Source organism: Melanostigma gelatinosum, assembly GCF_949748355.1.
Source record: "Melanostigma gelatinosum genome assembly, chromosome: 5".
NCBI lineage: Eukaryota > Metazoa > Chordata > Actinopteri > Perciformes > Zoarcidae > Melanostigma > Melanostigma gelatinosum.
Genome location: NC_136638.1, coordinates 10,097,201 through 10,108,883, shown reverse-complemented (window position 1 = coordinate 10,108,883; position 11,683 = coordinate 10,097,201). Strand labels below are relative to the sequence as shown.

At 45.6% G+C, this 11,683-nt stretch overlaps 1 protein-coding gene across 2 annotated transcripts; it reads left to right on the top strand.

Moving 5' to 3' along the window:
- Window positions 1–982: 982 nt before the first annotated feature.
- On the top strand, window positions 983–4,286 carry LOC306778040 (uncharacterized protein). Of its 2 annotated transcripts, none has more exons than XM_079269396.1 (6): window positions 983–1,123; window positions 2,080–2,112; window positions 2,298–2,327; window positions 3,010–3,054; window positions 3,150–3,269; window positions 3,373–4,286. In XM_079269396.1, the coding sequence occupies exons 1-6, from the start codon at window positions 1,109–1,111 to the stop codon at window positions 3,418–3,420; spliced, it is 291 nt and encodes a 96-aa protein (XP_079125522.1). In that variant the 5' UTR covers window positions 983–1,108; the 3' UTR covers window positions 3,421–4,286. The 2 variants fall into 2 exon arrangements, with proteins under 2 accessions (XP_079125522.1, XP_079125521.1); XM_079269395.1 differs by having other exon boundaries at window positions 3,007–3,054.
- Window positions 4,287–11,683: the final 7,397 nt, after the last annotated feature.

Genomic DNA, 11,683 nt, shown 5'->3' with positions numbered 1-11,683 from the left:
ACATTCCTCCTCCGCCTCTGTGCTCTGCCTCCCCCCGCCCCTTCCCTGTCCCCCCTCCCTCTCTCTCTCTCTGTCGAGCACACACACACACACACACGCGGAGACACAGTTCACGCGCGCACAGAGGGGGCCATGGGGCCTATGATGGCAAGACAACAGGGTGATATTGTCTGAATATTTTCAGCATCGACCCCCATTGTCTGCAAGCCAGCGATTTGATATTGTCCCCTTTTTTAACAGTGCACGCGTGCGCCGTTGCCGGCGTTCGTCTTAATTATGGTAATATGATGTTAGGTGATTAAAAACAATAATACAAAAATCCGTTGTGATTTTGAACACTTCTGGGCGCTTTTGTGTAACAAGCAGCTCGGCCTCGTTCTTTAAGCGCCGTCTCGTGCAGCCGACACCATTAGACGGGCTCTGTGGGCCCCCTGCAGGCGTCTGGGGCAGACGACGCAAGGCTGCAATGAAATTAATTTCGGAAAGCCGACTGACAAAAAAAAATAAATATATATATGTCGGAGACGAGTGGGCGCCATATTGGACTCAAACACGAAGTGAATTTATGGTGAATTTTCTCCTCGCTGGCCGCCTCCGACGTGAGCCCGAGGTTGTCAGACGAGCCAGCGGGGATGAGTGGCTCTACACTTGGGGGCATGTAGTCGGGCCCTCCGCGGGGCCTTGTAGAGCGGCGCGTGCAGGGGTGTTTCGGCCGTGCGGGCCTCTTTATTTTTTGCTCTCACTGTAACGCGCTCGCAACGAGGGCAACATGTCCTCGAGCGCAGCCCCTCTCGCTCTCGCTGGCTTTCCTCCCATCTCTCTCTCCCTGCATAAGGGGGAAGAAGCCATTCGCACAGACCTCAGATCATCACCAGCTCCAAAAAATTCCAAGTGTTCTGCAGCCCCGAATGGCGTCACCCGATTGGCCGGGAGCCTATCAATCATGCCTTTAGCCGCACCCCTCCCCCCATTCAACCACTCGCCTCTCTGTTCCAGTGTGTTTACTACACTGCCGAGCATAAGGGAGACGCTCGTCTTCACATGCACTGAACCCACTGAGAAAAACAGTTTTGAGTTGTATTTGTAAGAACACCTCCAAGAGATCAACATGCCCAAAAGAAAGGTACGTATTCTCAATGATCCAAATAGTTTGAGGGGGATCTCGGCTATGTATGCATTGCAAAACGATTGTGAAGACATCCCTCTGAGACATTACTTAATTATAACGGAATGTATAACCGTAATATATCGCTGGTAATTTTTGCCTATTTTCTACATATAATGTACATTTTTTATGCGTTAGAATGAATATTTTCCCGCTCGGACACGACCTTTAAATCGCGTTTTCTTGCGCGAGCCGCTGTCCTTTGGGGAGCCAGAAGTCTCTCTCGGTCTCCATGCAGTTAAAGCACAAGCAGCAGCCATGCTTTGCAGCTCTTGTCCACCTTCGTCGCCGACCCTACCGAGAACAAGCGCTCCGTTTATCGCGAGTTCGACACCAAACCGGTGAAAAGTGCCACCAGAAAATGCTTTAGTGCCCCTACTTTGCATTTTGACCGCAAAAGCGAGCACTCACCGTCGCGTTTCGATAAAATTGTATATTTTCTCTCTTTGTTCGCGGTCAAGAACGGCTGCGGTGGCGCGGATCTGCCGCCGGGTGGCGCGGGTGAGCGGCAGCAGGTCCCTCCCCCTTCTCAGAGACTCCCGCGCCAGCTTTCAAATCTGAGCTTCATGCATTGAATGAGAGAAAGAGATGGGGGAGAGAAAGGGAATAACAGGGCCTGGGCCCTCAAAATATGGCTCCAGAGGCCCGCACGGCTGAGCCCTCTTAGCCCATGACTGAAACCGTGCATTACCACGACATTCCTGGGCTGGGAGCCTTTAAAATGACCTGTATGTGACATAAAATGTAGTTTTGGCACGAAAGCAAAAAGTTTTTTCAGCGGGTTTATAATTAGTCATAATATGCGCCTGAAGCATTTAACAACTGTTTCTTGTTCGCATAAACACCGTTTAAACTCTCAGTGGTGCTATTTGATATTTTCCCCCATTTTAACCGTTTGTTTTTGTGTTTTTCAGACAGCAGTAACGGGTGGAGGAGAAAGGGAGGAGGTAAGAGGGTGCACGTTAAGAAACACCACATACATGTGATTAAAACTGAATTTTCATCAGTACGTGGGACCCGCAACACCATTATCAATAAACATAAGAGCTATTATTGAATTATAATGTGTGTTTCCTGAATGTAGCCCAAATCCAGATAAAAGCCCCGTGTAACGGTCTTTGTTCTGTTTCAGCCCCAGAGGAGATCAGCTCGGTTATCATTGGTAAGAAGACACATGCAGAAACTCGGCCGAGACATTTACATTTACACATTCAGTCAAAAAACTTGTAAATCATGGTAGAACGCTTAAAAGTAGTTGCACACACGTGTCACCAATGAAATAAAGCAATATTTTCCCTTTAGAGAAGGAGAACAGGTATATAAACAGGGTTTCTTCTTATGAAGTACTTCAATTTAATTTCTAGCAATACCAAACTTCAAAACATGTCATTTTTACATTACGAAGCTTAAGAATGAGTTTAGGTAATTCAAGTCTTTAATTAAGTAGTAATTACGTGGTCAGCAGTACTATACAGGTAATATCATGTCTTTATTATTCAAATAAAACATGTTTTAGAAAGGTTTTTGCTATTAAAAAGTACAGAGCTGGTACAATACATATGAAATACCAATAGTGGGCATAATAGAGTGCTTCAGAATATTATTACCGTTTAGTATGTTAATATTATGTAATAACTTTAATTAACCCAGCTCAGGATGCAGATATTTGTTATAAACACTCAGACGATGTCTGTATTAAAGAAGTTTGTTAGTTGGGAACATTTAGAGTTGCATTCACCGTCTTTTAAAAACTCTCCCAGTATCGTCAAACGAGCGAAGGACGCAGTAACCCAGGTGTAGCTGTTTCTCAGTCTCTTTCCTCTTTTCCCACTTCGTCACAGAAGCCGGCCCTGCCTAAGCCGGAGCCAAAGGCCAAGAAGGCGGCAAAGGTAAGAGACGCTAGACGCTAAAATTCTGAATTGGCGCACGTCCCAGAGCTAGAGGTGTCCAGTCCGCTAACAGCCTCTTCTTGTGGCCCCCGCAGAAAGAAAAGGCGGTGAACGACAAGAAGGAGGACAAGAAGACCAAGAAGGCGAAGGAGAACGCAGAGGCGGAGGCCAACGAGGAAAACCACTCTGAGAACGGAGACGCCAAGACCAACGAGGTGGGTGGACTTGCACGAGGCGCCGGTGGCTTCAGGCGCACGCAAAGCAAAGCGGCAACCACTCAAACGTTTGTGAGCTTGACCCGTCTGCTCTGTCCCACAGGTGGAGGCAGCCCCCGAGGAGGCCAAGGAGGAGGCCAAGTCCGAGTAGCACCACTGCCCAAGCTTCCTCCTCTACGACCCCCCCCCCCCCGCCACCCCGCCCCTGAACCCCCAGCCAGCCAACCAGCCCCCCTCCAAGTCTCTCACATGGTTTCCCTCCAAGGCGTATTGTTAACAGAGGAATATTTTTATCAATGATTTTATAAGTATCCGTACAGATTTTTAGCACAAAAAGCAAAGCTGATTATGCAGTGGTCATATCAAGTGTCTGCAAGCAAGATGAACACACTAAAATCTTTTTTAAATGGCATTTCATGATTGTTGAAGGCTTGTTTGGTGTAGAAAGTGCGTCCCGCCCACCCAACCCCTGCCGGATTGGCTATGTCGTGAGTTGTGTATTCCTGTGTTTTTCCTCCTCGCCCCCATCTTTCCCCTCCTCCCCCTCCTCTTCCTCCACAGATTAGACCTTCCTCCCCCCCTACAGTTCAGCCTTTATCCATGTTATATTAACGGTTCAGCCATGTTAATGTGGGTGATTCTTTTAGACCTCTAAATGTGCAGTGAGTTCCCTTTTTGCTTCTGTCTCTTGTTTTGTTTTTGTTTTTTGTGTTCCATTGAACTCGTGTTTAAAAAAAAAAAAGAAGAAAAAAAAAAAGCGTGTTGTCCATAAGAAAGAGGAAGACGAACATGTGAAACATTCCGGGAACAGCGATCGCCTCCGACCCGTCTCCTAGACGACCCTGCGTGTGAAACAGCTCCCGCTCCATCCACGCTGTCACGTCAGCTTTTCTAAACACTCTGTTTTTTTTAAACAATCGAATTTGGAAACCCTCTCTGACAAATTGCAGGTGTCTGGTCCCTCTCTTATGTTCTGAAATTCTCTTAATAAAAACAAGTCCTGGGAATTTTCCTCGATATCGTGTGTACCGAGTTTGTTTCTTGAAGAGAGAGAGAGCGAGAGATTGAAGTTGGAAGTCTCCACATCAACACCACAATGAGTGAAAGTAAAACGGGTGATTTGCGAGCATGCATTGACAACTGAGGTCAACTTTAGTAACGGCTCAGGGTGCCCGGCCTTCAACTGCCGTGGTCGTTTAGTAATTAAATGCAACAATGCATCCATCTGGCAATGACAACTTAACGCTCTAATTTTGGAGAAAGATGTAAATTCGGACATCAAACGCACCTTTACATTCATTTCAACACATGCAAGGCAGAAAAAAAAGAGATTCAGACTCAATGAACTTGTGACGAAATGAAACCTGTCTGTTGAGTGATGTCACTGTAGACAAATCCAACCGTTCCTCTCAGACGGCTGCTGCAGGACACAGTTTTGCTGATCCTCCAAACTCAACTGTAGGTGGCTGCTTCAAACCATTAGGATGGATCCCACAGATCCACGGGCAGCGAAAGGTCAGCCACAGCTGGGACATACCTCCCTGACAAGGAGCGTGTGTCTTACTGGGAGACATGTGCTCCTCCATTCTTCCTCCCTGAAGAATGATTCACCTTTTCTTATGAATCATTGAAGTAAAAGAGACTCAACAAAAGACTACAGGCCCCCAGCCTGCACCTTTTACACGCACCACCGAAGGAGCATTCCCCCTTTAGGCATCACACATGCCGGTTTTAACTCGACGTGAACTCAAACACGAGCGCCCGTGACCCACATTCACCTCGAACCCCTCACGCAAAATAGCCCGGATTTATCATTCTGCAGCACATCGCATAAGGAGAGCTCCATGTGCACACGAGGCCGCGTGCATCAGTTCACGTTAGGGGTCTGACAGCAGCAGCAGGATGAGTACAAATGCATGTAGTCCATGAAGCAAGCGCAGTAGGAATGGGTCTACTTTTTCTCAGCTTTGTGCGAGTGCACTTGCCTCCAGTATTGGCAGTGTGTGAATGTTTGCTCAGGCCCAAACCTCACTTGATGTGCATTAAAAAAATGTCTTTGATCATATAGTTGCAAACTATTTACAATGCCCTCTATGACACAGAACTAATAAATACGATTTGACTGCAGCAGGCCTTTCTGATTCTGATTATGACGAGCGCCTGTGAGCGCTCTTTCACCCACGAATCACTGCCGGCATTCTCCGCAGAACACGACGCTCTGTCGGTTTTCCTTCCGCTCTCCGGGTGCAGCGGTTTGCAGCCCCTCTGACCTGCATTGTCATGGCCGAGCAACGGGCTCCATTTTGTCGATATCTTTTGGTGGTGTGTGCAGAGCGCCGTGGCGCCGCGCCACCGCTAGATGGCCGCATTGCCTCATCTTGACTCCAGTAAACAAACACAGAGGAGCTTCGGTCCCGCCGAGCTTTGATTAACCTCACTTTTTCTTTTCTTTTTTACAAACCGACACATTAAAAGTGTTATTATTTCCCCCCGGGGGCACATTACTTGGGATCAATGAATAATAGGCGATATATCACAGGCTTCATCATGAAAAGGCTTCTCAAAGGATCCCTCAGGCCTTTAAAATATAAAATATCTCATCTCCCCTCATACTTTCTTTTAATCCTCTGTCAGCATTACCTGGAGTTCACTGACCGCATGAAAGAGCTGGTCATTGCTGGAACCAAACACACTCCTCGACGGTTCCACAACCATCCTCTGTCTCCCCGACATGATAACGGAAATAATTGATATCTTCTGGGTCCAGGCTACAAGGCTAATGATACCAATGACTCTCTCCAGGAAAAGTCGGGGCCCTGTATGCAGCTAGCCGCTTCAATTCCTGTCCTGCAAGTTTATAGAAAAAGAAAGGTGAGGCTGCGAAGAAACAATAGTAAACATGCAAACTTAGCATACATTCCTCGTCAGCCTGTCCAAATAAATTGGGCAAAGAAAGCTTTAACCACATTAAACTTAGCTTTATTAAATGTCAGGTCTCTGTCAGGAAAAACATTTTTAATCAATGATTTTATTATTCGGCACAAACTGGACATTTTGTTTTTAACTGAAACTTGGTTAAATCAAGATAACAGTGCAGCTGTTCTTATTGAATCAACACCTCCCAACTTCAGTTTCATGAGCGAAACAAGAGCGCATAAGAAAGGAGGTGGAGTTGCTATTTTATTTAATGATTCTCTTCAATGCAAGCAGATGTCCTTTGGTCATTTTAGTTCTTTTGAATATGTGGCTCTTAATTCCTCTCAAGCTTTATTCCTAAACATTTACAGACCACCTAAATACTGTGCAACCTTCTTTGATGAGTTTACTGAACTGCTGTCTGTAATCTGTATTGATTTTGACTGTGTTGTTATTGTTGGTGATTTCAATATCCATGTTGATAATCCCCAGGACAGAGATTATATAGAACTATGTGGTGTCCTTGATAACTATGATCTGACTCAGCATGTGACAGGACCCACCCACAACAGGGGGTACACTCTGGACCTAATCATCACCAAAGGTGTAAACATTTCCAAGGTTGCTGTGACTGATGTTGCACTCTCTGATCATTTCTGTGTTTTCTTTGAGAGTGCAATCTCCTTACACACAAATGTCCAAACCAAGGTTGTGACATCTCTGAAAACACCAGTGTACTATTTATTCAGAAGTTCTCCTCCACACCAGCCCTCTCTTGCCTCTCAGTCAATGAGCTTGTAGATGGCTTCAATTTTAAAGTAAAAAATATTATTGATGCCATTGCACCCACTAAAGTGAAGGTTGTCTCGGGTAAGCAAAGATCTCCTTGGAGAAATGCTACGTTGGTCAAAATAGAGAAACGAGAGTGTCGGAAAGCTAAGCGCAGGTGGCGAAAAACTAATCTCCAGGTTCACTGTGACATCTATTAAGAGAGACTTTGCAATTATAATTTGGAACTTAGAAATGCAAGGCAGTCATTCTTCTCTGACATCATAACCAAAAACAAGAACAATACACGCGCCTTATTTGCTACCGTCGACAGGCTAACAAACCCTCCAGTGTCGGTAGCTGCTGAACTCCAATCCACCTGGGCATGCAATCAATTTGCCTCCTTTTTTACTGACAAAATTCAGAAAATTAGACAAGCAGTCAGTGCCTCCACACCAACCACAGGATATGTGTTGTCCCGATCTCTGAATAACATCCATTCAAATATCATGACACAATTTCATTCAATCGACCGTAGAAGCCTAGAAGACATTATACAACATCTGAAGTCATCCTCCTGCTGCTTGGATATTCTACCAACACACTTTTTCAAAAATATTTCAAACTGCATGACCACTGATCTTTTACAAATTGTAAACACATCCCTTCTCTCAGGTGTCTTCCCACAAGCCCTAAAAACTGCAGTTATTAAACCGCTCCTAAAGAAGGCTAGTTTAGACTCCGCAACGATGAAAAATGATAGGCCAATATCAAACCTCCCATTTTTAAGTAAAATAATTGAAAAAGCGGTTTTCCAACAGCTGACCAACTTCTTGACCGTAAATAACTGCTTTGATGTTTTCCAGTCAGGCTTTCGACAGCACCACAGCACTGAAACTGCTCTTGTTAAGGTTTTCAACGACATCCACTTAAACATAGACAATGGCAGAAGTTCAGTCTTAGTGTTACTGGATCTCAGTGCTGCATTCGACACGGTCGACCATGCCATACTCCTAGAAAGACTAAACATCTGGGTGGGACTCTCTGGCACAGCACTTAACTGGTTTGAATCCCACTTGAAGGGCCGAGAATACTTTGTGTCTGTAGCTGATTACACATCGGAGCTGACTAAAATTACATGTGGTGTTCCCCAAGGTCCAATACTGGGGCCTCTTCTGTTCAACATCTACATGCTTCCACTAGCTCAGATTATGGAAAGCAACAAAGTGTGTTATCATAATTATGCAGATGACACACAAATCTACATAACTATGTCACCAGGGGACTATAATCCCATACAAGGGCTGGGTAACTGCATTGAACAAACCAACAACTGGATGTGCCAGAATTTTCTTCAATTAAACAAAGATAAAACAGAAGTAATTGTTTTTGGTACCAATGACGAACAATTGAAAATCACCGCTCAGCTTCAATCACTGATGTTAAAACCCACAAACCAAGCCAGAAATCTAGGTGTAGTTATGGATTCAGACCTCAACCTGAACAGCCATATCAAGACAATTACAAAATCAGCCTACTATCACCTGAAGAATATATCAAGGATTAGAGGACTTATGTCTCAACAGGATTTGGAAAAACTTGTCCATGCATTTATCTTCAGCAGACTGGACTACTGTAACGGTGTGTTTACAGGTCTCTGTAAAAAGTCTGTCAGAAAACTGCAGCTGATTCAGAACGCTGCAGCTCGAGTCCTCACTAAGACCAGGAGGGTGGATCACATCACTCCAGTTCTGAGGTCTTTGCACTGGCTTCCTGTCCAACAAAGAATTGACTTTAAAATCCTGCTGTTGGTTTACAAAGCACTGAATGGTTTGGGACCAAAATACATCTCCGATCTGCTGCTACCTTATGAACCATCCCGACCCCTCAGGTCGTCTGGGACCGGTCTACTTTCTGTTCCCAGAGTCAGAACTAAACATGGAGAAGCAGCGTTCAGTTTTTCTGCTCCACATATCTGGAACAAAGTCCCAGAAAGCTGCAGGTCTGCTGAGACCCTCAGCTCATTTAAATCAAGATTGAAGACTTTTCTGTTTGCTGCTGCCTTTAATTGAACCACATTCAATTCATATATTAATCAATTTCCTGCATTTCTGCATTTTACGACTGTATTTTATTTCTTACACTGTTCTTAATTGCTGTTAAATCTCCTTTTCTTTTGCCTTTTGTTTTGATGCTTTTAATGGTTTTAAAAGGACTGCACAATATATCGCCATTTCCTCCGGGACCGAGTTCGTGCAAGGCGTACACTATAAAACGCAGATCGGCAGAGATCTTTTCCAGACGTGGTTTGTGTGCGAGTAATGCAGAATTGCGGCAGTGTATGGTTGATTGCGTGCAGCGTAATGTCTCAGGGAGACATCGATTATTGTTTCAATGTATGTTTTAAATCTCCTTTACTTTTGCCTTTATGCTTTTAATGGTTTCATGTGAAGCACTTTGAATTACCTTGTTGTTGAAATGTGCTATACAAATAAACTTGCCTTGCCTTGCCTTATCTGTTATCTGTTGATTTAACCTGTACTCAACCAGACATTCGATTAAGAGCCCCTTCTCTATACCGGGGGGGGGGGGATCCCCCTGTGTGTGAGATCTATTCATGGGGGGTGCAGTGATGCGAGAGGGCGAACTGAAGGAAATATATTATTGGTCAGACAGAAAGTTTCTTCGGTGGTCTTTCTTCTTTCATCAATTCATCTTGTCTGATGTGATCAAGCATCTGACTCGGGGCTTTAATACCGACATGCAGAGACACACGCGCGTGTGTGTCTGCCCGCAACTGTCTGTCTTACCATCTGCCAGTCTGCGCTTGTCTGCGCATCATCCTCATTTTCTTTTCTCACTGTCTAGTAATCACAAGGGAGTTGTGCCCCAAAAGCTTTGCGCAACGCCCCCAGTGTGCACGCTCCAATTCTGTCCTGTCTAACTCTCCGACGGGGTTATGACATATGGACTAAAATAGCCCATCTTCCCTTTTTTTAAAACACGCATATCCTACTCTGTCATCCCACGCACCCTCTGTCTCCTCCCCGCATCCCCTCATCCATTCACATCCCACATCTCTCAGTCAGGGTCTGGCTGGCACACAGGGTGGGGGGATTGAGTGTGAGCGACCGTGCGTGTTGGTTTGCACACACACACACACACACACACATGCACGCACGCACACACACCCATGCGTTGCGTGTATGAAGATGTGTTTGTGCGTGTGTGTGCGTGTGCGTAAAAGGTGAGGATGACCTTTTTACGGGGAATTGATAGACGATGTCCTATCGTCACCAGGGTTACCAGCTGTGTGAATGCGGATGAGCATTTGTTTCGTGGAAAAGAGAGTCACACTTTGGCACGCTTACCACGCGCCGAGCAATTGGACAAATGCACACATATGCACGGACACAACTTGCCAACGGGTACACGTTCGCATCGTTGTGCGGAGAAAAGCCTGAGTCAAAAGTCCTCCCCGCAGACCGGACCTCAGTGATGCTTGAAAAATGAACAGATGTTTGGCGGCAAGGTTCGCTAACACGCCACGTGGAGAGGAAGTTGCTGTCTGGCTGTCTTAAACTGTTTGTGTTTTTCGACTTGTTTATCTGCGAGGCTGGCTGCGCCCTAGGGGTGGGATGTGCGAGAGCGAGTGAATGGGAAGAGGCAGGGTGAGCGGGAGAGGAGGAGAAAGTACCGAGAGGTGAGGAGGAAGAGGGAGGGAGGGAGGGAGGAAGGGAGGGAGTGTGCAGGCAGGGGAGAAGAGCTGGATGCAGATGGGGATCTATTCTCTCCGCGCAGGCAGAAAATATGGAAATGAGTGGGCGTCTGTGACGTCAATCAGTGTACACACACACACACACACACACACGCACACAGACACAGACACACACACGGTGAAACACTCCCCTCCTCCTGCAGTCCCATGCTAATACATGCTTCACTGAAAACAGCAGCAGTGCCACACATATCTCTCACACACACACACACACACACACACACACACACACACCACAGGCATAAACATCAGCAGCACCGCCCCCCCCAACCAAACATGAGCAGGCACACACACAGACACACAGATCTGAGTTTCATCTGATGATGTCAGGCTCTGGTTTCTGTCATTCATAACAACAACAACAACACAAAATCACACGTCACAGGAAGAATGAGAATGACGATGTCAAAAGTTTTCAAAAGAGGTAAACATGTTGCCTCATTCATAAAGTTAAAGGCCTGAGAGTATAACCCCCAGTGGAGGATTCATTTATGAATGCATTTCATTTAACCTTTATTCATTCAGAGTAAGATTTTAAATCTCTCACAAGGGGATGTACTCAGAAGTACTCAGATATTTTGCTGTACTCATAAAAGTACCAGTGGGACAGTCTTCAAATACTATACCATGAGAAGTAAAAGTCCTATATTAAAAGTCATGCTTGTAGCTGCTGCCTCAGTCATTTGTGTCCCTCACTCTGCTGTGAATGTGCCTCTCTGTCCGCCTGATTGATCTCCCGTTATGTAAGCTTGTGTCTTTGTCACATGGCCAGCGATATGATCCATGCTGCGCTTAGTTTGAATGGTTAACAAAGGAAAGTCATGGATTTTGATACCAAAGAGGAGGGGGGGGGGGGGTATCCACAGGAGGCATATCCTGCGTCACTGCACACTTTTGGATTGATGTGTTAAAAGTAATGACGGTTCAGTATGAGCCTGAAAAAAAAAAAGCA

Bases quoted from the DNA above. Each gene is read 5' to 3' on its own strand.
- LOC306778040 (XM_079269395.1), top strand. The intron at 2,113-2,297 runs GTAAGAGGGTGC...GTTCTGTTTCAG, and splicing joins GTGGAGGAGAAAGGGAGGAG to CCCCAGAGGAGATCAGCTCG. The intron at 3,270-3,372 runs GTGGGTGGACTT...TCTGTCCCACAG, and splicing joins GAGACGCCAAGACCAACGAG to GTGGAGGCAGCCCCCGAGGA.